This window comes from Vipera berus, assembly GCF_964194415.1.
Source record: "Vipera berus genome assembly, chromosome: Z".
Lineage (NCBI taxonomy): Eukaryota > Metazoa > Chordata > Lepidosauria > Squamata > Viperidae > Vipera > Vipera berus.
The window spans coordinates 65,769,348-65,796,143 of NC_138205.1; the positions used below are offsets into that span (position 1 = coordinate 65,769,348).

Consider the following 26,796-nt stretch of genomic DNA (forward strand, 5'->3'; position numbering starts at 1 on the left):
CCAGAGTTCTGAAGGAGCTATCAGATGTTATCTCAGAACCATTGAACCATATCTTTCACAGATCCTGGACCACCGGGGAACTACCAGAGGAATGGAAAGGAGCTGATGTGGTTCAAAAAAGGGGAAAAAGTGGACCCAGGAAACTACAGATCTATCAGCCTAACTTTAATACCTGGGAAGATCCTGGAAAAAATAATCAAGCAACAGAACTGCAAACACTTAGAAGCAAGCAAAATTATAACTAGAAGCCAACATGGGTTTGTCAAAAAAAAGTAATGCCAAAACTAGAATGAGCAAAATGGCTGCAGCCAGGTTCATTGTACAGTTGACACCAATCTTATTTCATTCTTTGACAAAATGACTACATTAGTAGACTAGTGAAATACTATGGACAAAGTATACTTGGATTTCAGTAAGGCATTTTACAAAGCAGACCACAACATACTTCTTAGTAAGTTAGAAAAATGTGCGAGAGACAGCATCACCACCAAATGGATTTGTAACTGACAAAAGGCTGTAACAGAAGATACAGTCAAGATCACATGAAGTGTTACTACCACTTTATAAAGACTTGCTAAGGCTATACTTGGAACATTACATCCAGTTTTGGTCACCACAATATAAAAAAGATATTGAGACTCTGGAAAAAGTGCAAAGAAGACCAATAAAGATAATTAGAGGATGGAGACTAAAATATATGAAGAATGATTGCAGGAATTGGGTTTGTCTACTCCAGGGAAAAAAGGACTAGCAGTGACATGATAGCAGGGTGTTAATATTTTTTTAATAATATTTTATTTTTCAATTTTACATTTAAGTATTTAAAAAGCAACATAGTGGGTTGCCACAAAGAAGAGGAGCATCAACCTATTTTCCAAAGCACCAAAAGGCAGGAGAAGAATAAATGGATAGAAACTAACCAAGGAGAGAAGCAACCTGGAACTAAGGACAAATTTTCTGACTGAAAATATAAACCAGTCAAACAGCTTGACTTCAGAAATTGTGGGTGCTCCATCACTGGAGATTTTTAAGAGAATAGACAGCCATTTGTCCAGAACGGTATAGGATCTCCTTCTTGTGCAGGGGTTTTGACTAGAAAACCTCCAAAGCCCCTTCCAACTCTGTTATTCTCTAATTTTGTAACTAGGCCAGTAACTGATTGCAAAATTTGTTTAAAAGCAGAAGCCAAATCAAATGAGGGAGGAGCCAAAGCTTTATATGTGTTAATTGTATGATTTATACATAATTATATTGAAAATAATCAGAAAAGCTATTAATTTTCAATTTTGTACAATATTGTATAAATCAAATGAAAGATTTGAATTGTGTGATAGGAAAATTCCTGGGGGGGGGAGCTTGTCTGATAAATTTCAGGTAAACAGTTGGTGCAGCAAGATCTGACAGATGGCCCAGTGAGATTCTATTGCAAATCAGGGCTGTTTCCAAAGGAAGCAGAGGAGGAGAGGTCCCAGGGCTTATGGAGCGAAGGAACTGGATGAGGTTGTCAGCAGGCCCAGAGGAAGAGACAGAGACTTTTGGAGGAGTTGGTGGCAGCGGCAGCATGCTCCAGGGGTGAAAAGAAGCAAGGCCTCAATGTCAGGACCCACTTCAATCCCACATCTTAAGAAAGCAGAACTCTTGGAAACACTTTCTTCCAACAGGAACTTTTATTAAGAGTACTTGATAGCAGGCATAATAGACAGGATCTGAGATTTCCCACACAAAACAATAGGTTAAAGTATCCCCAAGCAAGACCCCACCCCATAGTCCATCCAGCCAGTGTGGGATGGCCAATCCCCAGGGGTTAGGTCCATTGTGGGAAAAGTTGAGATAACATCGGCCCATCTCTGGTTCACACAGCAATGGTCGGGCTACTCTTCACATCTTCCTCTGAGAGCGTAGAAATAAACTAGGCATGAAAGTTACATTCCTTATTCCCTCCCTTGTTCTAGCTGACAGTTTAGGGAGAGAAAGTTCAGAGAGAGATATAATACAGGAAAGCAAAATGTTACATTGTAGCGGAAAGAGGAAGCAGAGGCAATAAACCCATGGGCACATCCCCCCTCCCCCTTGGGAGTATGGCAGAACCCAGGGAAAAGTGAGATTTGATTTTGGGTCAGGGGGAGAGATAGAAATGAAATAGGAATGGGTTCTGACATCCTTACCCCCTTAAAAATAAGAGAGATCCACGTGTAGAGAAACAAAACAGGTATAGAGGTTTGTTGGAATATTCTGTATGAAACCTTTTTTAGCAGTTTGGGTGCTCTAATGTGACATTTGTGGACCCACTCATTCTGTGAGGAGGGAAGGTGCTTCCACGCTACTAGGTATTGGGTTGCCCCATGGTATTTTCTAGAATCTAGGATTTCTTTTATTTTAAAGTGTTGTTCTCCTTCAGTCATGACTGGAGGTGGTGGAGGGGGGATTTTTGGCTGTAAGGGTGACTGTTGTTCTCATTTCATCAGGCTGCATTGAAAGATTGGGTGTAATTGTCTGAGGTTCTTTGGTAATTCTAATTCTACTGTTACTAGGTTTATGATCCTTTTAATTGGAAAGGTCCTACATATTTTGGACCAGGTTTTTTAGAGGGTTGTAGGGATTTTAAGTATTTTGTAAACAAACATACCATTTCTCTTATAGTGAATGGTTTAGGTTCAACTCTTTTTTTATCTACTTGTGTTTTGTGTGATTGTCTAGCTTCATCTAAGGCTTTCTTAACCACTCGCCAGGTGTTTTGTAATTGGGATATCCATTCTTTCAGTGATGGTATTGCCGGTTCATTTCGGGTTAGTTCTGGCATAGGGTTAAAACATTGCCTGGTGGCTACTTGAAGGGGAGTGTAACCTGTGCTGGAGTAGACTGCATTGTTGTAGGCAACTTCTGCGAAAGGAAGTAGGTCCATCCAATTAATAAAGCACCTTAAATATTGCTCAAGTACTGAGTTCGGATATTCAGTCAATCCATTAGTCTGAGGATGATGACTAGATGGCAGTCTTTGGGTGGTTCCTAAGAGGAATAAAAATTCTTTCCAAAACTCTGATGTGAATTGCACTCCCCTATCTGATATGATGCATTGGGGTGCCCCGTGCTGTCTGTAGATGTGCTGCATGAATAGTTTCACTAAGGCTTTCGTGGTGGGCATTTTTTGGCAATGGATAAAGTGCACTTATTTTGAAAACAGGTCCATAACCACCCAGATGACAGTGTTTCCATTGCTTTCTGGTAACTCCAGTATAACATCCATGGCTATTTCTTTCCATGGGGCCAAGGGATTTGCCACTGGTTGTAGCAGTCTGGCTGATTTCCCTTGCAACCTCTTAGCAGCTGTGCAAGTTGGGTAGCTGGCCACGTAACTTTCTATGTCCTTTTTCATGGATTGCCACCAAAATTGTCTTTTGATTAAATGTAGTGTTTTACAAATCCAAAGTGCCCTGCTGATTTTGTATCATGGCACAGCTGCATGAAAGTGACTCTCTGGGTGGTTGGTATATATAACTTCTCCCCCACCCATGGCAGTCAGTCTTTGATCATGCACATGTGTTTATTCATCTAGAACTATTCATCTGTTTGTAAGATTTTCCTGAATTTGATTCTGGTTTGGCTACCCAGTTGCAGCTTTACCTTAGCTTGGGTCCTGGTGGTTACTGGTGCTGCTAATTGTGGTTTGGGCATGAGTGGTTTAGAACTGGTGGCTCATGTGCTGTTATATTGGGGCATGCGAGACTGGGCATCTGCCAGGATGTTTCCCCCCCCCCCAGCAAGTGTTCGAGCGTAAAGCAGAATTGGTGAAAGTGCTGGGACCAGCAGGCTTGCTTAGGGTGAGTTTCCTGGGTGTTTTTAGTGCTTCCAAATTTTTGTGATTTGTCCAGACCTGAAAAGGGATTTTGTTCCCTTCAAGGAAGTGGCGTCACACGAGCAATGACCATCTCACAGAATACAATTCTTTTTCCCACACCGCCCAGTGTTGCTCCATTTCAGAGAGATTTCTGGATGTGAATGCACACGATTGCAGTGTCCCTTCATCATTTTCTTGTAATAGTACAGCCCCCACCACCACATCGCTTGCATCCGCCTGTATTATAAAAGGTTTATCTGGGTCCAGCCAGTTCAGTTTGCTGGCGATGGCCCAGAATTCTTGTGTATATTCAGCTATTGGGTGTCTGCCTTGCTTCACTGTTTTGATCCTCTCACAGGCTTTTCGGTCAGCCAGGAGATCCTCAAATCACCTTTTCAGTGAGGACATGAAGTGGTTTAAGTTGTGGAGCTCTGAGGCATTGGAATCATGCTGATCCACTACCCAGTCTGTGGCCACCCCATCCAGAGCAGATTGCACAATACGGATATGCACTTTGTCATTGGGGATGTCTTGTCCGTACTCTTCCATGTAGCTGAGGACACCAAGCATTGCGATTCTCCCAAAATTTCACATCCAGCAGTGGGAATTTTTGGATGGATTGGTGCCTTCGTTATCATCAATGTTGTCTCCCATCTTAATTGGCAGCTGCAGGTCGGTGGGGAGTGGAGGCTGCCAAAGTAGTAGCTGTGGTCTCAGGGGATATCCCCAGGACTTCAGCTTCAGATTCCCCCTCAGTGTCTCTCTGGCTGCAGCCCAAGGTAACGGTGCACCATGGGGTTCAGGTTTCTCATCCCTGAAAGAGAGCTGAGGGTTCTTTTCATCAGGTCAATAGCTTTCTCCAAGATCCAGTTCAAGTGCTCCATGCAATATCTTTCCTCTTTGCTAAGGTGAAGGGATCTCTCCATTTCTTGTTTCCATCTGGGTCGGTGGCTGCCTTGTCTCAGGGTTACCTTTCTTGACCTTTTCTCCCACTTGTCTTTCTTTCCAATGCCCATCAGGTTTGTGGCTGTGCATCTCCACCATTTCTTCTTCTGAGGAGTAGGACATCTCTGATCCTGACAGCTGGCAGGGTCCCAGCTAGAGGGAGGGCTCCCCCTTCATGCCGAGTTTTTCCTTCCCTGCCCCATCATCCAACATTGTGGATTTTGCAAAGTCTCCCAGTAAGGGTCTTCCTTCCAGGTTGACTATTACTGCAGATCCTGTCTAATGTCAGGATCCACTTCAATCCTACATCTTAAGAAAGCAGAACTCTAGGAAACAATTTCTTCCAACAAGAACTTTTATTAAGAGTAATTGTTAGCAGGCATAATAGACAGGATCTGAGATTTCCCACACTTAATAATAGGTTAAGGTATCTCCAAGCAAGACTCCACCCCATAGTTCATCTGGCCAGTGTTAGGTCCATCATGGGAAAAGGGGAAATAACATCAGCCTGTCTCCAGTTCACACAGTGATGGTTGGGTGACTCTTCACATCTTCCTCTGAGAGCATAGAAATAAACCAGTCACGGAGGTTACATTCCTTATTCCCTCCCTTGTTCTAGCTGACAGTTTAGGGAGAAAAAATTCAGAGAGAGATATAATGCAGGAAAGCAAAATGTTACATTGTAGCAGATAGAGGAAGCAGAGGCAATAAATGAAAGCAAAATTTTACATTGTAGCAGATAGAGGAAGCAGAGGCAATAAACCCACAGGCAGATCCCCCTCCCCCTTGGGAGTATGGCAGAACCCAGGGAAAGGTGAGATTTGATTTTGGGTCATAGATAGAAATGAAATAGGAATGGGTTCTGACACTCTTTAAGAAAAAAGTGGAAGAGTCAGGATCAGAAAATGGAAAGGAGGTGAGGTTGTCGTGCAGGAATACAAGCTAATTTGAGGGCTAATCCACATGGAGCTCCATTTCCATCTGTTCTGTTTGCCATCATTCACTCCCTAGAGACTAAAATGGACAATCTGAAACTTAAGCTGGCCACAAACAAGGAATGTATATCAGAGATGGTGACCCTTTGAGAGCTGTATGCAATGAAATTTCATTTTGATGTATGCCGATTGGTGTACATTAAAAGTGACAATAAAGTTGTTGTTGTTGTTGAATATTGCACAGTCAGCCAGATGTTCAGACTGGATTTGGCATTTTAATCTACCTATTGAGTCTTTACCAAGGGCCTGGGATAGGCAGATGTGGACGTTTGATGTTATTATAGATATCATCGTAGGATGGAAGCAGTTCCTAGTAAGGCTGCCTTTTGCAATTGACCAATGGCGAATTTATCAATGCCAATGGTGTTCAAGTGGTGCTCCAGTTGTTTTGGGATTGCACCCAAAGCATCTATTACTATTGGTACTACCCTTGCTTGCCTGTGCCACAGTCTTTCTATTTCTATTTGTAGGTCTTTGTACTTTGTTATCTTCTCCATTTCTTTCTCATCTATTCTGCTGTCTCGTATATTGTTTTTTTTATTGAAAAGTTTTAAAGTACATTTTTAAAACATATACCCCATCTACCCCACCCCTCTCCCCATCTCTCCCATCCAAACACACACACACCCCGACTTCCCAGAGCCGAATACAGGGTATTACATCATACAATCTTACTCTAAAATATTCTAATTACTATAATTACTCTTTAAACCCTATCACACTTTAACTCTCCTTAACCATAGAAAAGAAAAATAATATAGCCTCTAATTACAATAACTAATAACTATTCAAATGCTAAATGATACTTTGTAGTCCCATATTTGTTCTGAATAAAATCAATCCATCTTTTCCATTCCGCTATATATATCTGTTGCGAGTGATCTTTCACATATGCCGAGATTTTAGCCATTTTTGCCAAGTTCGAAGCTTTCAAAGTCCATTCTTCAATAGTAGGAAGGTCCTCCTTCTTCCAGTATTGCGCTACCAAAAGTCTTGCAGCTGTTATTAAATTCAGCATCAATTTGGTTTCTATAGCCATACAATCAGTGATAATACCCAACAAAAACAATTGTAAAAATCTTATCTTTTTCTTAAAAATCTTCTGCATATTCCACCAAACTTTAATCCAAAAAGCTTTAACTTTTCTACAAGTCCACCATACATGATAATACATTGCATCATCACAACTACATCTCCAACATTTTGGCTGACAATTTGGATACATACATGCTAAGTTTTTGGGATCTAAATGCCATCTATAAAACATTTTGTAAAAATTCTCCCTTAAATTTTGTGCCTGTGTGAATTTAACATTCCTAACCCATACTTTCTCCCAAGTATCCATTATTATTGGTTCTTGAAAGTTCTGGGCCCATTTTATCATTCAATCCTTAACCAATTCTGCTTCTGAATCAATTTCTATCAATGCATTATATATCCTTCTTATATGCACTCAACTTTGATCTCTAATTTGCTTTACCAAATTCCCATCTGATATTGAAATACCAATTTTCTGATCTTCTTTCCATCTAGCCTGTAACTGCCCATACTGAAACCAAGTTTGTACTATTTTTTCTTCTTTTAAAATATTAAAAGACTTCAGTTGCCATTCATTCTTTTCCAATCTAAGAATTTCTTTATATGTTATCACATCATGTTTAAATCCCACATTTATATTTTCTATTGCATGTTTAGGTATTGCCCAAATAGGAATTTTATAATTCAACTTGTATCGATATTTTTTCCAAACTCTCAACAAGGCAGACCTTAATATACTGTATGTGTTTTAAAAACTTTATCCACTTTTTTATCATACAATAAATAAGCATGCCACCCATATAACAAATCACACCCTTCAATATTCAATAAACTCCTTTGTGTTAAATTAAATCAATCACTAATTGATGATAATGCTGCCGCCTCATGATATAATTTAAGATTGGGCACTTTGAGACCACCTCTTTCACGTACATCTTGCATTATTTTTTTTTTTTTATTGAAAAGTTTTAAAATACATTTTATCTTTAACAATCCCCCCTCCCCCTCCCCTACCTATCCCTCCCTACCCCTCCCCCCCTTTCCCCCCTCCCCCCCCAACTTCCCAGAGCTAAGTACAGGGTATAAAAACAAAGAACAATCATAAACATCCATATGCTACCAACAATAAATTCTTAAATCTATCACTCTCTAGCTCATATAAAATAACTACAAGCAATATTAATATTACATATAAAAAAAGAAAAAAGAAAGGAAGACTTATTCAAATGCTAAGTGAAACTTTTTAGTCCTGTATTTCTTCTGAATATATTCAATCCATTTTTCCCACTCCATAATATAACGTTCTTGCGAATGATCTTTCAAATAAGCCGAAATCTTTGCCATTTCTGCCAGGTCAGAAACCTTTAAAGTCCATTCTTCTATAGTCGGCAGTTCCTCCTTCTTCCAATACTGACCTATTAAAAGTCTTGCTGCTGTAACTAAATTTAACATCAACTTAGTGTCCACCACAGTAGCATCTGTAATTATACCCAACAAAAAGAATTGCGGACAAAACTTTATCTTTTGCTTGAAGATCTTCTGCATATTCCACCAAATTTTTATCCAAAAAGCCTTGACCTTTTTACAAGTCCACCATATGTGAAAATATGTTGCATCTTCACCACCACACCTCCAGCATTTTGGCTGATAGTTCGGATACATACTTGCAAGCTTTTTAGGATCTAAATGCCATCTATAAAACATTTTATAAAAGTTCTCTCTTAAGTTTTGAGCTTGTGTAAATTTTGCGTTCCTCACCCAGATCTTTTCCCACGTATCCATTGTAATAACTTCTTGGATGTTCTGGGCCCATTTTATCATACAGTCTTTAACCAGTTCTGTTTCTGAATCAATTTCTACCAATGCAAGATATATCCGTTTGATATGTGCTGGACCCTGATTTCTAATTTGCTTTATCAAATTTTCATCAGTCATTGCAAAACCAGTTTTCTGATCTTCTTTCCACCTGGCCCGTAATTGAGTATATTGAAACCAGGTTTGACCAATCTTCTCATCTCGCAAGAAATTATACGATTTTTAAACACCATACACTTCTTTCCAAGCTTAAAATCTCCTTATACGTAATCACATCATGTTTGAAACCAACATTTATATTTTCTATTGCATGTTTTGGAATTGCCCATAATGGTATCTTACAGTCTAACTTGTATCTATACTTCTTCCAAACTCTCAACAATGCCTGTCTTTAAATTATGCACTTTAAATACATTATCTACCTTCTTATCATACAACAAATACGCATGCCAGCCAAATAACAAGTCGTGGCCCTCAAGATTTAATAATCTCTCTTGCGTCAAATTAATCCAATCACTTATCCCTGCTAACGCAGCAGCTTCATAATATAATTTAAGATTGGGCATTTTAAGACCACCTCTTTCACGAGTATCCTGCATAATCTTAAGTTTAACTCGTGGCCTTTTCCCTGCCCAAACAAATTTATTGATACCCCATTGCCATTCTTCCAAATTAGAATCTTTCTTAAGAACCGGTATCATTTGAAATAAGAATAAAAAATTAGGCAGGACATTCATTTTCACTGCTGCGATTCTTCCCAACAAAGACAATTGCAGTTTTTCCCAACTCTCCATTTCTTTTTGAATTTTACCCCATAGTTTTTCATAGTTATTTTTATATAACTTTGTATTAGAGGGTGACAAAAACACCCCCAAATATTTGACCCTTTTAGCAATCTCAAATCCTGTTAATCCTTCTAAAAGAGCCTTTTGCGATACTGTCATATTTTTGGCCAGAATTTTAGTTTTTTGTGCATTAACTTTAAATCCAGAAACCCTCCCATATTGCATTATTATCTCCATCAGGTCCACAACAGAATTTTCTGGCTGGGTCACTGTAACAACCAGATCGTCTGCGAATGCCCTCAATCTATAATCCTGATCTCTAATTTGAATACCCTTAATTTTTTCCGAGTTCTGAATTTTTATCAATAATATCTCCAATGTTAAAACAAATAATAAAGGTGATAACGGACACCCTTGCCTTGTGCCCTTCTCAATATTACATGCTTCAGTCAAACTATTGTTAACTATTATTCGGGCATTTTGTTTTTGATATAATGCCCTAATTGGTTGCAAAAATTTATCCCCAAAATTCATTTTATCTAAAACTTTCATCAAAAATTGCCAATTCAATTGATCAAAAGCTTTTTCAGCATCTAAGAAAATTAGCGCCGCAGGGATCTGGTTGTTCCTTTCCAAAAACTCTAACACATCAACTATATGCCTCACATTATTTTTCATTTGCCTACCACTAATAAACCCAGTTTGATCCCCATGAATCACCTGTTGCAGAACCCTCATCAATCTGTTAGCCAACACCTTAGCAAATATTTTATAATCTGTATTTAGAAGTGATATCGGTCTATAATTTTTAACTTGAGTAGCATCTTGATCTTCCTTCGGAATCAAAGAGATAAAAGCAGTTCTCCAAGACGGAGGCAGCTTTCCCCCTCTCTGAATTGTCTTGCATTATCTTAAATTTAACTCTCAGTCTCTTCCCTGCCCAGATAAATTTATTAATACCTCTCTGTCATTCCTCCAAATTTGAATCATTTTTAAGTATAGGTATCATTTGAAATAAAAATAAAAATTTTGGTAAAACATTCATTTTCACAGCTGCAATTCTTCCCAATAAAGACAGTTGTAATTTTCTCCAACTATCAAGCTCTTTTTGTATTTTTGACCATAAAAATTCATAATTATTCTTGTATAATTTAGTATTTGAAGCTGAAAGATATACCCCCAAATATTTAACCTTTTTAACTATTTCAAATCCCGTTAATTTTTCTAAAGCTACCTTTTGTTCTATAGTCATATTTTTAGACAATATCTTAGTTTTTTTGTCTATTTACCTTAAATCCAGAAACTTGTCCATATTGTAAAATTATTTCCATTAAATCCAAAACTGATTGAATTGGTTGACTTAGCGTAATAACCAAGTCATCTGCAAACACCCTCAATCTATAGTCTTGATCTCTAATTTTAATTCCCTGTATTTTCTTTGAATCACGTATTTTAATCAATAATATTTCCAATGTTAAAACAAACAACAATGGTGATAATGGACATCCCTGTCTTGTACCCTTTTCAATTTTACAAGCTTCTGATAAGCTACCATTAATTATTATTTGAGTTGTTTGTTTGTAATATATAGCCCTAATAGATTGTAGAAACTTATCCCCAAACTGCATCTTCTCTAACACCTTAAATAAAAATTGCCAATTCAATTGATCAAAGGCTTTTTCAGCGTCCAAGAAAATCAGCGCTGCAGGGACTTGGTTATTTCTTTCTAAATATTCTAATACATTTACAATGTGTCTCACGTTATTTTTCATTTGCCTACCACTTATAAATCCTGTTTGATCAGTATAAATCATTTGTTGCATGACCTTCATCAATCTATTTGCTAAAAATTTTTCAAATATCTTATAAACTGTATTTAACAATGATATAGGTCTATAATTTTTGGTTTGTACAGGATCTTGATCTTCCTTTGGAATCAATGTTATAAATGCTGTTTTCCATGATGGAGGTACCTCCGCTCCAGATTGAATCATTCTAAACAATTCTTTTAAAGGTTACACCATCTCTAATTGTAAATTTTTATAATAAGTAGCAGTCAATCCATCTGTCCCATGTGCCTTTCCTACTTTTAATTGTTTAATTGCTAGAATAATTTCTTCAGTGGTTATCAATTGATTCATCTCTTCCTGTTGCTCTTGTGTGAGCGCCGAGATCTTCACTCCTTGCAAATAACTATCTATGTCTACACCTTGACTTTTATCCCTTGCATACAACTTCGAATAAAATTCAACAAAGGCCTTTTTAATAAGATTTTGCTGAAATACTTCTTTACCCCTATATTCTATCTTATCTATATGACAAGATGTTTGTTTTTTTCCTTAATAAATAAGCTAAGCACTTGCCAGGTTTATTTGCATTATTAAAAATATGATGTTTAGCATATCTTAAATTAGTTGCCACCTGGTCTGCCATTAACATATCAAACTGACTTCTTAACAAATTAATTGATTCTTTTAGCCTCTTATCAGATGGATCCATAGTAAAGGCTTTCTCTTTCCTCTTTATTTCCTCCTCTATTTCTTTATGCTTAATATCCATTCTAAGTCTATATTTATTATTCAGATATATCAAGACACCTCTCATGTAAGCTTTACTTGCATCCCATACCATTTCAATAGAGGTGCCTTTGTGCATATTCATAATAAAAAATTCTGCTTTTTACATTCTTCCACATTTTCTACATATCTAAATAAATTTTCATTTAATCTCCATGATCTTCTATCACCGTTACCCTTACCCAATTCCATCCAAACTGGACTATGGTTCGATAAAGTTTTTGGACATATCTTGATCTTCTTAATCCTAGAAAAAAAATCATTAGTAATCAATATAAAATCAATCCTCGAAAAAGATTGATGTCTGTCAGAAAAAAAAGTAAAATCCTTTTCATCCGTGTTTCTTTCTCTCCAAATGTCTCTCAATTCCAAATCATCTTTCAAATCAAAAAAAATCTAGGCAATCTAGCATGATTAGGAGTATTTTTTAAAAAAACCTTTCTTATCCTTCTGTGTGTCCATCACAAAATTCCAGTCTCCCATTAAAATACAAGACTTGTAGTCCCATTGAATTATTTTGATATGTAGCAATTTATAAAATTCTTCTTGTTGTTGATTAGGAGCATATATTCCAATTAAAAGTATTTTCTTCGCTTCAATTAAAAGTTCAATAATAATATATCTTCCTTGTATATCTGCTTCTATTAATTTGGCTATCAAACCCTTCTTCACATATATTACTACACCATTTTTCTTCTCTGGAGCGGATGCAATAAATTGTGTACCCAGTCTCAGATTTATCAAATATTTCTGATCAGATACACAAATATGCGTCTCTTGCAAACATACAACACCATTTTTAAAATGTTTCAAATACTGAAATATTTTCTTCCTCTTTTGTGGTGAATTCAAGCCATTAACATTCCAGGTCAGGAATTTTGTCGCCATCCTTTGCGACTTGAAGCTTCCAGAGCGCCACCTGAAGATCTTCAGAAATCTGCCTCTTCAGCCTCGCTCCTCCCACTGGTTCACTTGATTCTTGAGTTGTAATCATCAAACATTGATCCTGTTGCCATTGTTGTTGTTGTGCCTTACGTCTAGATGCAGCCTGTGTTATTCTTTGAGTCGAAGTTTCTTCTGCTAAAGCCAAGGGTTTCACAATTTCTGAACATTGCTGTTTTTCTTGTAACTGTTGCACTCCTTCATCCTTTCCTTCTTTATCTTCTGTAGAGGGTGGTGAACCTGCTTTCAATACATTAGTATAAAAATCTCGTGCCTTCAAAATTGTATTAACACGATATCTTATTCCAGCAAAATTCACCACAATCCCCATTGGAATCTCCCATCTGAACTGAAGCTGTTGTTTTTTTCAATTCTTCTGCCAAAAAAGCAAATTCTTTCCTTTTTCTCAAAACGTTTGGGGGAATCTCTTTCAGAATCAACACCTCTTGACCAGCAATTGTAAATCTCTTATTATAAAAAATTTGTATAATCTCATTTCTTATCCTCCTCTTCGTAAAATACACCACCACATCTCTTGGCAATTTCCTCTGCCTGGCAATCCAAGAGTTAACACTGAAGACTTTATCTATCTCCCCAAAGAATTCTTCAGGTTTAAACCCCAAAATAGGTGCCAAAGCATCCACCAGCTTCTCTTGCAAGTTCTCCTGAGAATTCTCTTTCAAACCTCTGATCCTTAGGGCAAACTCCATATCTCTATACTGTATCAACAGAACCTCTTCCTCTGTTTTATCCATTTTAAATTCAGCTTCACCCATTTTAGCCTCCAACAACAACCCGTTCATTCAAAGTCTCAATACATCCTGCCATCCCCTGAAGTGCTAAGAGAATGTCCTCCCGCATTTCCTTGTTCTTCTCCTCAATAAGCTCAGCCACCTGTTCAGTTATTTTTTCAGACTGAGTGGCTAAAGCCACTTTTAATGCATCTTGCAGGTCCTTTAACGTTACAGGTGGAGAAGCTGCTGGGGATGATGTCAAAGACTGCAGTCCAGATTGCTGAACAGGCGATGTCCCTGCACTTTTAGTAACAGGGATTCTAGGAGGCTTAGAAGCCATTTTATAGGCACTTAACTCTCCGTTCACACTTTCACTTCTCTTCTCCTTTAAGAACTAAAACCACATCTTGTAAGTTCAGGCAGAGAAAATTTAAAGTCCAATTCCTCCTCAATCTCCCAGCAAACACTTTCACTATAAAAAGGGGGGGAGAGGGAAAAAAAAAAGAAAAACCCCTTCACCTCTTATAAAAAAGGAAAAAAAGTTCTTCCCCTCTCTCCTCCCTATTCACTCAGATGCCATTTTTCCTTTCTTTTCCAAATAGTAAGCAGGACAAAAAAAGAATTGTTTTTCAAGGGTTAAAGCCTTATACTTGCTGTTTATATGACTCCTGTCTCCGCTCTGCTGCAACAATGTTTCTAGATGTCAATCAAATCTGGCAGGAGTGGATTCAGCGTCTTGTTCTGCTACAAGCAGAAGAGTCCTCTGCTCTGGAGACTCCCAGTCTTTGGGGGGCCCCTCACCCTTCAAGCCCCAGAACAAACGCTCTGGGGCTCTAAGGGGGCTCTACCCCTACCTGGGAACTCCCCCTCCCCTCTTCACCTGAGGAGTGGGGTTTTCACACCACGGAGCAGCTGATTGTCAGCTGTTCCACGGTTTAAACAGAAACGAAGGGCCGGCGGTCGATTCTGACTGTCCGCGATGCTGGAAAGCCACCCGGACGTCCTCCCTTGTAGTATATTGTTGAACTGCTTGGCAATGAGTGGGTATATAACAGTTAGATGTTTCAACCAAAACCCATGCAGTTCATCTTCACCTGGTGCCAACCAATCTTTTATCTTCCTTGCTCTTTTTTCTATCATTTTTGTTGTTATTACTAGTTCTTTCATTTCAACTTCTGTTTGTTGTTGTTGTTGGGTTATCCCACATCTGCTTCCAGAACTGCGCTGTTTCTTCCTTGTCAGGTAATGACTGATTCATTGCAGTTTCTCCATTGATGGATTGGTAGAAATGTTTCTGATTGTGTTGAAACTGGAGGTTCTGCCTATAATTTGCAATTCAAGCTTCGTATCTACTGATTTTCCTGGCTATAGCTGTTATTTGCTGCTTTATTATTTCCAGTGCTTCCTTGATCTTCCTTGTTTCTAAGTGGTATTTCTTGATTAGGTATTCTTTGATCTTCTTGTTCTTCAGCTTCTTTTCTTTCATCTGTTCTATGCTTTGCTTCCAAAGAACAATACTGTAATTAACTACCTCATAACGAACACTTTTTTGCCACTGAATGACAGACCTGGCAATTTAAACTTCTTTCTATCCTGCCCCTCCCTCTGGCACTTTCTATATGGTATAGAAATACCTTGGTTTATTGCTCTTCATTTTATTGCACTTTGCAGATATTGACTGCCCATCAGCGAAAAGATAACAATTTGCTGAAGGCTCAGTGATGATTAGCATTTTTAACAATAAAAGATTTTTTTAAAATTAAGCTATTTACATTTTAGACATTCTGCTACTACACACTTAATAGACCCTTGTGTAGTGTAAAAATAACTTCTTTATGCACTGGGGAAAAAGACTGACTCCCTTTATTGTAGGAGATGTGCAGATGGAGGCCAGAAATCCACCCTCAGACGGTGGCATCAGTGGGGGCAGAGCCTGGAGGGAACTCTTCAGAGGGAACTCGCTATCTGCCTGCCCACCCACCTCCATGGCTCCTTCCCTGGGTGCTTCACGTCTAGCTCTATGGCAGGCCTGCAAAGGGTGATGGGAGAGGAGAGGGAGCAGGGCCAATCAGGAGCCCCGCTAGGGGGCAATGCCACATGAAGAGAGAGAGAGAGAGAGAGAGAGAGAGAGAGAGAGAGAGAGAGAGAGAGAGAGAGAGAGAGAGAGAGAGAGAGAGGGAAGTGCAAGTGCCTCTCTCTCTCTCTCTCTCTCTCTCTCTCTCTCTCTCTCTCTCTCTCTCTCTCTCTCTCTCTCTCTCTCTCTCTTCTGCAAATGCTGGAGGACTGGGAGCCATAGTTGAAGGCTGAAACACCTTCAGCTGTAACTGCTCGCACATGTTTGTTGTGCTCTATTTCTGTAGAGATAAAGTTACTTTTTATATAGAGAACAACTCCACCTCCTCTTTTGTTTAGTCTGTTTCTTTTAAATAATTTAAATCCCTCAAGCTGTCTGTTCCATTTGTGAGTTTCGTCCCACCTGTTTCCGTAATGGCAACAATATCATATCCGCCCTCATTTACCTGAATTTCTAGTTCACCCTGCTTACTGTTCATACTCTGCACATTGGTGTATAGATATTTGAGTCCTTTATGACTGACCCTGTGTTTACTTGCTACATAACTTGTGTGGTGCCTGAGTTCCTCTATTGATACAGTGATGTTCTGTATCAATTAACTCACTGTCCCCATTGTTTAGTTTAAATATTCCTCCAGAAAAGCTGTGAATTTACTCCAAGTAACCCAGTCCCTTTCTTGGATGGATGCAGACCATCTCTTTTGTACATTTTTTCATTGGACCAGCTACAGACATCATGACTAATATAACCAAAGCCTTCTCCTTTACACTACTCCTTTAGCCACATATTAAATTCTGCTATACGCTGGCCTTTTCCATTTTGCTCCTTATACACTGGTAAGACCTCTGAAAAAGTGAGCCTACAGCCTATTCTGCTGAGTTCCTGCCCCAAGCTCTGGAAATCATTCTGCACAGAGAGTATGTCGTTTTGGGACAGATCGTTAGTGCCAAGATGTACAATAGCATCCACATCACAGTCATTCCTGGCATTGTTGACCATTTTGAAAATATGATTCTTGTCCCTACTGGCAGTAGCACCTGGAAGACACTTGACCTCTTTTGAACCCTCTGTATCCTTTCCTAAATTTACATCCCTTATAATTGAATCACCAACCAGAAGGTGGCTTCTCTTTTTGGGTACCTTTCTTTTCTTGCATGACTGATGTGTAATACCTGATTCGCACTTCTCCCAGTCAAAAACAAGTTCATCTCAGACCATGGTCCCCTGCTTATTTGAGTTATCATCACAACCACCTTGACCTGTTACCTTAATGTCCCTATTAAGGTCAGCAAGGGCACTGTATATACAGGGACACAGCTAAAGCTTTGGGTTTATGGTTCACAGCTCTCACCCTGCCAGATCCCACAGTTGTCCACACTGCCCTTCTCCTGCAGGATCTTTGCGGTAGAGGGGGCTGATAGCACAGAGGCTGAGTAGGAGGGCTGAACTGAACACCTAATTTCTGCCTGAAGAGCACAGATTACAGACTCTAGATAAATAATCTGTCCTTGTAGACTAGTGAATTGTGTACAGATAGGACAGTTATCCAGTTTGAAAAGAGTGCTGCAAAAGACAGCTGCAAAACAAGTGTTGCACTGAACTAAGCCAGACATGCTGAGATGAAAGGAATCTCAGATGCACTTGCCCTGAATGTACCACCACTATTTTTGATTTTTAGTTATATGATTCACACTCCTCCACCCACCTTAACTCACAGTATTGTAGCTTTTCCCAGAAGCCTCTTGCAGTTTAAAATCAAGAGGATCCAATCAGCAAGGGCTTAGCTACTTTGCCCCTCCACCCACCTTCTTAACTCACAGTATTGTAGCTTTTCCCAGCAGCCTCTTGCAGTTTAAAAGCAAAGAGGGTCCAATCAGCAAGGGCTTAGCTACTTTGCTCCTCTAGCCCCCTTCTTAACTCACAGTTAAGCCACAACCAGGCCAACCACTTGCTTGGACAATGAGCTGTCAAACAGCTTTTGAGAATTTAAAAAGACTATTTGCTACTTATCCAGTTCTAAAGCATTCATGCCCAGGGGATCCCTTCATAATCCAAGCTGATGCCAGCGACATTGCAGTCAGAGCTTTATTACTGCAAAAGAACAAAAGTGGACTCCTACAACCCTACACCTACACCTCCAAATAATTCATTGAAAGCGAGAGGAGATGGGCAATCTGGGAGAAGTAGGCCCTCACCATTATGTGGAGCCTGTTAAACTGGCGACACTATTTAGAGGGGAGCAAGGTGCCATTTGAAATATGGACAGATCACAAAAACCTAGAGTTACTGAAGACCCCCCTGCAAACTGTCCCCAAAACAAGTGTGGTGGGCTCAGTACTTTAATTATTTCAACTTCACTGCAAAGTACATACCGGGAAGAAAAAATTTCTTAGCTGAAGTTCTATCCCAATTGCCCCAGTACAAAAGCGAACATGAAGAGGTCAATGAGGCAATTATCCCCAGTTCACAACCTGCGGCACAACTCATACCTTGCAGAACCCCTAATCCTGATGACCCGGGAGTGAAGAAGATACAATGAGAGCTCCTCACAGATCAATGGTTCAAAGATAATCAAACCTCCTTAACATGCAGGGATGGTTTGTCATACAAAGAGGGGGGACTGTATCTGCCTGAAGCCCTCCATCTCAATGCCCTCAAACACAGCCATGATGTAAAACAGGATGGACACTTTGCATATTTAAAAACTCTACACCTCATCTGCTGGCAATTTTGGTGGCCGGGGCTAAAACGAGATGTGAAAAAAACTATGTCAGTAGTTGTGCTGTATCTGCCACCAAGAAAAGAATTTCAGGGAAAACCCCTGGGTTACTGTAACTGGTGGCAGACTCTTCAACCATGGGAAGAAATAGCTATGGACTTTATTGTAGACCTACCTGAAAATAGAGGAAATACTGTCATCTGGACTATGATAGACCTGTTCTTGAAGCAGGCTCATTTTATCACCTGCAAAGGACTCCCATCTGCCCAATGACTGACTAAATTGTTTCTGAAACATATCTACTGACAGCATGGTGCCCCTAAGCGAATAATTTCAGATAGGGGAGTGCAGTTCACAGCAAAATTTTGGGGGACTTTTCTTAAATTAATTGAATCATCCAAGGCTTATCATCTGCTTTTTATCTGGCTACCAATGGGGCTGCAGAATCCGCTAACAAAATGGTGGAGCAATATCTCAGATTATATGTTTCCTACCAACAGACAAACTGGACTGACCTTCTCTCTTTCACCAAAGAGACTTACAATAATTCTGTTCACAGCAGCACCGGCTAAATGCCTTTCACAGTAGTCACAGGAAAAGAGTTCAGCCCAATACCTGAATACCCTCAGGTGCCCTCCGCTTTCCAGACACTTGATCAATGGGTGAGGGGGTGGGAAAAAGTTTGGAGAAACATGAAAACAGCATTAAAAAAGGCTTCTGAGAGCTATAAAAAACAGGCTGATAAAAAGAGAGTTCCCCAAAGAACATTCTAAGTTGGGGAAAAGGTATATCTGTTGACTAAATATTTATGCCTCAAATTATCCAGCAACAAATTAGGACCAAAATTCTTGGGTCCTTTCCCCATCATAAGGTTCATCAACCCCATCACAGTAGAACTAAAACTCCCTAGGCTTTTAGGGAAAGTTCACCCTGTCTTCCATTGCAGCCTGCTGAAACATTTTCAGGACTCCACCTTAAGACCTCCCACTAAGAAGGCACCCAGGCCCCTCATAGTAGTGGGTCAGACACACTATGAAGTGAAAGGCATTCTTGACTCTAGAATTTTTAAAGGAAAATTCCAGTGCCTAGTACAATGGAAAAGGTACTCGCTGTCTGAAGCTACTTGGTTGAAATCTAGCAATGTGAAGGCTGACTGATTCATCAAAAAGTTTCATGTAAGAAACCCCAACAAACCAAGAGATAATCGATATCATATGCTTTTTTTTACATTACAGGATCTATCCTTTTTGTAAGCGGGGGCAGATGTCAACGCTGCAAACATTGGATGTTTGTGCTTTGACAATATAAGAGGCAGCCTTTTCCTTTAAACTGTTTTGCTTTTGAATTAAATGAAGCTGGGGGGAGGAGAATGCTACCCCGCTTGTTTTTAATAAGATAAGGAATGGCATGTTATAGAACGGAAGCGAAGTTTTGCATTTTAAATTAATTGGAGAATGTGATTTATGATGTTAATTAAGGGAGATAATTGTGTTTGATACAATGTGTTCAGGGGAGGAGAATTCAGATTTTGGCATCAATCCATTAGTGGCGATGCTTCATTCTCATTATTATAGACTTTTTAGAATAAACAATGCCTGAAGATTCTTTGAAGTGTTTTGTTAGTCAGAACCATGACACCTAGAGCTCCTCAGAAGAGGAAATAGTCTCAGAATGCTGTCACAAGCCCAGGTGGTTGGTGAGCTTCAGGAAAAAGGAGGATTGGGACAAGAAGGCCAGGAAGGTGACAGTCAGATGGGGCAGCCATCAACCAGGCTGAAAGATATAGATTGAGACATCCCTCCATTTTAGCAAAGAAGCAGATTGACCCATGCAATCCAGCTGATTGTTGGAACAGGCAATCGACATGATGAAAATAGCTCTCAACTCCATAAGAGAAGAGAAAGCCAAACCCTACTGAGGCACCATTCGCCTGGGAACCACCAAGAGGTCTAACAAAGGGGACACCAAGCGTGTGGTTTCAGACTCCTCTGAAATCAACACCAAGACCGCAGCTGTCACTGATGCTGCAGCTACCCTACTGTAGAAAGAGAAGGGGGATGACACAAGTGGAAGAAAAGACACTGATCAATCCAGAGGTTCCCACCCCTGGATTTGAAATACTGCAGTGAGCCACAGCGCCTGGGTTTCTTCTTGACTCAGGTGCTAAATTACATGGAGGAATATGGCCGTGAAATCCCAAGTGACTGGGCCAGGATCCACATTGTACAAGCAGCCCTGGATGGCATCACAGCGGACTGGGTCATAGACTTCCATGATGCAGATGCACCGGAGCTGCTAAATTTTAATCAATTCATGGCTTCCCTCAGTCGTCACTTTGAAGACCTCTTAGCTGACTGGAAAGCCTGCGAGCAGACGGCCAGTGGCAGAATATACCCACGAGTTCCAAGCTCTGGCCAGCAAGCTGAATTGGGCACCACGTCTCCAAATGCTGCTCACTCACCCCTACCAGAAAAACTGACTGGGCTCCAGCTGGAAAACCCAGGAAGACACCAGCGATGCTGAAGGAGACAGCCATGAAAGGCACGGAGGTCAAGTTCCCTGCCTCAGCTCCACAAGGAAAGGGAACTCCAACCAACATGGGAGGAATGTCCAACTTGTATGACAACAACTCTGAGGACAAATCCCTTGTAAGTGGACCTGTTGCACCTCTTACCTGGACAGTAAAACTGTTAGTCACTGGCATGCCTGAAACAGTAGAAGTCAGGGCATTGATTGTCTCTGGTTGCACCTGCTGCCTCATAAGCCCAATGTTAGTGGGGAACTTAGGAATTCCAGTGAGGAGGCTAAAGAAACTGATCTCTTGGATGGGTATATAGCAGGGGGGCTGCCAGCCACCCTAGCAACACTACCAGTTCAACTCACCCTAGGGGAACATGTAGAAACTATAACATTTGTGGTTACCCCTGGGATGGAATGACCCATAATTCTGGGCATGGTGTGGATGACCAAGTGGAACCCATGGGTGGACTGGAGAATGGCAGAACTCAGATTCCCAAAAAGGGAATCAACCAAAGCACCAGCTCAGCCTCCAATCGGGGAAAACCTGTCTGAGAAAACTGCAGGGGGGAGGGGAAGGAACTACCTGAAATACCAGAGGAGTATAGGGACCTGGCTGAAGTGTTCAGCAAGGAGAGGTGTGATGAACTGCTGCCTCACTGGCCCATGGACTGCGCAATAGAAATCTGACTGGGTGTAAAACTCCAAGCCTAGATTGTACTCCATGAGCCCACAAGAATTGGAGGAAATGCAGAAGTTCATAGATAAAAATTTAGAAATGGTTTTTATCCAGCTGGCAAAAGCAAACCGGGCTAACATCTATATTTTTGTTTCCTCTACAGGTGGATTTCTTCTATTTTTAAAGGGGGGCAGGATGTCAGAATCCATTTATATTTCATTTCTAACTATATCTTCTGTGGAACCCCCAAATCTCACCCTCCCCTGGATTCTGCTATTCCCAAGGAGAAGAGGGAACAAGCATGGGATTTTATCACTTTCACTTCCTTCCTTAATTGTAACCTTTGTGTATTCCCCTGCCTGCGATCCATCACAATATAACCAATTACCAGGCATTTCCCTCTTATCTTGTGGACAGCTAGGAAAGGGAGTGGAAATTGAGGAATGAAAGCCTCCAGAATCTGGGTTGTTTCTCCGGATGAAAGGTGAGGGGGTGGGAATGATCCTGCTACAAACAGACTGCTGTTTCGCTTGTCCCACGAGGGGCTTACCACATGAAGCTTGGCTGATCCGGAACTGACTGAATGAACTGAGGAGTGGAGTTTGCTTGGGGACATTTTAAAATTATCGATCTGTGAGGGGATTCTTCAGATCCTATTATGACTGCTGTCTCCTATTTCTTATTAAAAGTTCCTACTTGGAAAACCTTGTCTCCAAGACTCCTGCTTTCCTAAGATGTGGGCTGAAGTGGGTTCTGATAACATGTATTCAATGCTGGGATTGTAATGGGACTCTTCTAGTGTTGCACTCTAAATTTCAATAGGCAACCCTTCTCAGTATCATAGCTGTGGTAGGTAAAACAGTGATGGCTAGAAGAATAAAAAGCAAATTTTCTCTGTGATACCATGTTACTTATGGAACACACTTTCTCAACAAGCAAGTCTGGCATCTTTGCAGATCGCCTTTCTCTGACTGATTAAAACCATTATTTAGGAAACCAACTAGTAAACAGAGGATGCACATTTTGTTTGATGCTTAAATGATGGTTTTTATTACACAGTCTTTCTATATATTTTAAATGAATTTATTTTGCAAAGATTTTAATTGTTGGCTGTCATGAGTGGTACATAAACACTAGATAAAAAGGACAAATACTTAGAACTTAAGCACTACATTAGGTATGTATTAACTGAAAACAATCCAAAATATTCTTTGTAAAAGATCAATAAAAAAATAAATGTTTAATTTTGTGTAAAACTGACCAATTACATTGTATTACAAATTATCTAATTTATTTTGGGTTATTCTACCTATATGTGTAAAGTAGAGGTTATATAATTTGAAAAAAATTAATAACACAGAACAAGTCTAATAATAACAATTACCATTTGAAAAAATAGAACTATTAAGAAGATAAAAAATCTACTTTGACAGAACACAAAATCTAAAAGAACCTACAATGACTTTTCTATTTATATGCTGCTAAAACTAATGGAAGTTTGAACACTGTGATCTTGGGAAACAAAATTAACATTTGTTAAATTTAATCAACATTTAAATCTCATCTTATATTTAGAACTGAATCAACATCTAGAGATTTATTTTTCAAATTTTAATGTATCCAAGAGAGCCATGGATTCCCTAGGCTTTTACTAAAATGTTTGTTACAAATTTTTCAACTAAACTGGATGGGCAAATATATTTAATTATGGTTTCAATAACTTTTCAAGGATTTTCATAAAACCATTCCATCTTGTTTTGACACAGTTCAATGATTTAAATAAAATCCACATAAATATTTTATATCAATACATACTTTGAATATATTTTCTCTCAAAATAAGCATTTTAAACATGACCTTTAGGGAAAAATGGTGGCACAAAATAGAGCTGAATTCTGATCCAGTTCTTATCAGAGAAAATCAGGAAGATACTGGAATTTGCAATGATTTTTTTTCATTGAATCATTGTAGGGTTCACATCTCTTAAACAGTCTCAGTATGTTATCTTGGGAACTTTCAGAAGTCTAAGCCTGGGAAGCTGTTTCCTTTTATATGAAATAATTGTCTGTCTTTTAGATAACTGTAAAAGACAGACTAGAAATAAAAATTAAAATAAGCAACAAAATGGTAAGAGAACATCTGTCTGATCTTGATGAATATAAATCACTAGTACTACATTTACATGGAGGGAAGTAAGCAGTGGAATGCCACAAGGTTCTGTTTTAGGCCCAGTACTCTTCAATATTTTCAGGGAATAGAAAGGGAACTCATCAAATTTGCAGGTGTTGGCAAGAATAGCCAAAACCCCAGAAGACAAGCTTAGGATCTGAAAAGATTTCAGCGGACTTGAAGAATGGGCCCTAGCTAACAATATGAAATTTAATGTGGAGAAAAGCAAGGTTTTATGGCTAGGCAGGAAAAGCAGAAGGTACAAGTTCAGATTAGGCAAAACCTGGTTGGAAAACAGTAACTGTGAGGAGAACCTTGGAGTCCTAATTGATGATCACTTAAACATGAGCCAGCAGTGTGCGACAGCAGCCAAAAAAGTTAATACAATCCTTGTGTCAGAACCCATTCCTATTTCATTTCTATCTATCCCCTCTGACCCAAATGCAAATATCACCTTTCCCTGGGTTCTGCCATACTCCCAAGGGGGAGGAGTGTGTGCTCATGGGATTATTGCCGCTGCTTCCTCTATCTGCTACAATTTAACCTTTTGCTTTCATTTATTGCCTTTGCTTCCTCTACCCACTACAATGTAACATCTTGCTCCCCTGCACTATATCTCTTTCCAAACCTATCTCCCTAAGCTGTCAGCTAAAACAAGGGAAAGAATAAAAAAAAAAGCAAACTCTGTGCCTGGTTTGTTTCTATGATCCCAGAGGAAGGTGTGAAGAGCTGTCAACCATCACTGTGTGATCTGGTGACGGGGTGATGTTATCTCCCCTTTTCCCATGATGGACCTAAAACCTGGGAATTGGTCGTCCCACACTGGCCAGATGGACTATGGGGTGGGGTCTTGCTTGGGGATACCTTAACCTATTGTTCTTTGTGGGAAATCTTAGATCCTGTCTAGTATGTCTGCTATCAACTACTCTTAATAAAAGTTCCTGTTGGAAGAATTCATTTCCAAGAGTTCTGCTTTCTTAAGATGTGGGATAGTATAAAAAGAGGCATAGAATCAAAAGCATGTGAAGTATTAGTACTGTTTTATAAATCCTTAGTAAGACCACACCTGGAATATTGCATCCAGTTTTGGTCACCACATTACAAAAAAGAGGTTGAGACTTTGGAAAAAGTGCAAAGAAGAGCAACTAAGATGATTAAGGGCCTGGAGACAAAAACATGAACAGTTGCAGAAAATGGGTGTGACCAGTCCAGAGAAAAGAAGGACTAGGGGTGACATGATAGCAATGTTCCAATATTTGAGGGGTTGCCACAAAGAAGTCAACTTATTTTCCAAAGCACCAGAAGGCAAGAGAAGAAAAAATGGATGGAAACTAATCAAGGAGAGAAGCAATTGGAATTAAGGAGAAACTTGCTAAAAGATAGGAAAATTAACCCATGGAACAGCTTGCCTTCAGAAACTGTAGGTGCTTCATCACTGAAGGTTTTTAAGAAAAGACTGGACAGCGACCTTCTGAAATGGTATAGTGTCTCCTGCTTGAGCAAGGGGTTGGACTAGAAGACCTCCAAGGTCTCTTCTTGTTCTATTCCTATTGACTGGTCTCACAGAAATTGTATTGGCACAAAAACTGTTTTCAGATTCCCATATAAGCAGAAACAAAAGTGAAATTTAAATTAATTCATATTCAGTTTGGTATACCGTGAGAACACAGCTCAAAGCACATGCTAGTGTATCCATATTAGAATTAGAATTTGAATTAGAAAATAATTATATAGCTTTTGGTACTCTCTTAGTCTGTTTGTTGGCCTGCAGATGTTTCATTGCCCATCATGCTTTGTGATAATGTGACCTAATTTCAGAGAGCACCAAGGACACTATAGTTCAATCCTGAAGTACAGAAGGTTTTTTTATTACAAATTAATCTCTGAAGCTGAACAGTATTTTGAGAGAAAGTGGTCATCTTACTTGCATTTTAACCAGAAAAAATCTCCCCCAAGTCTACTAAAAATTGTTTCAAAAAAGCTATTCTCCAAGAAAATAATTTGAAAGATATTTTACCTCCAAACAGATATTTTTCTCCTGTCAAAACTTTCAGAGGACTGTTATTCTGAACAGAAGAAGCTTCATCACCATCAATGATGAGAACTGCAAAATTTTCTTTTGCTAAGAATCGAATCTCATGCCATTGTCCATCACAGAGTCCTGCGCCTAGAAACACAAATGAGAAAGGGGGGAAGGAAAGAAATTATGTTATTTTGGGGCTATAATGTATTATTTTTAATACATTAGATGGTGTGATACATCTTTTACAGCATATTCAAAAAGTACTGAATCATATGTAATTATGCACATAATGTATCCATTTATTAGGAAAAATTAAATGTGTGAAACATATACTACCACAATAATCCAAAATTCACTTCTTTCTCTGAATCCCCAAATCTATGATCAACCTAAATCACAGTGATCTCTCTCCTTTCTCCTCTGTCCTCTCTCCTTCCCTCTGATTCCTTCTCCTCCCTTACTCTCTCCTACCCTCCCCTACCCTCCTTTCCCCTCCCCTCCCCTCCCCTCCTCTCCTCTAGGTTCAAGATATTATTTGAATTTCCCACACTGTAACCTCACAGCAGTCATTGCAGTTATGAAAATGTCACATCTGCAAGTATTTCTCATTAATTGTAGTTACATGTAGACACAGACTTCTAATAAAATAGATGAAGCTAAGGAAAATGTATCAGACATAAATTTACACTCAAAAGGCTTCCCATTCTATTTTCTTTTATTCATAATTGCATATTTCCTAGGTTTATCCTCTGCATGCATTAGTGTATAAAATTCTTAACTTGCTTATTTAAACCACATGCAACCACAACTCTCTTGTGACTCATAAGAACTCTACTTTCATATGCAAATTAGATATACTAATGAAACATATTCTTGCTAGAATTTCTTTTAAATGACATTACATTAAAATTTGGACTCTTGAGATTGTCACTTCAATTGAACAAGAAGAA

General features: G+C 39.3%; 1 protein-coding gene across 1 annotated transcript in view; it reads right to left on the bottom strand.

Moving 5' to 3' along the window:
- Positions 1–26,796, bottom strand: part of CNTNAP2 (contactin associated protein 2) — a gene marked incomplete at its 5' end in the record, with an annotated part of 1,513,027 nt that overhangs the window by 663,219 nt on the left and 823,012 nt on the right. Inside the window, one exon of the mRNA XM_081344134.1 lies at positions 25,841–25,990. Coding sequence (XP_081200260.1) covers positions 25,841–25,990 — 150 coding nt within the window. The remainder of the gene's footprint in view (positions 1–25,840; positions 25,991–26,796) is intronic.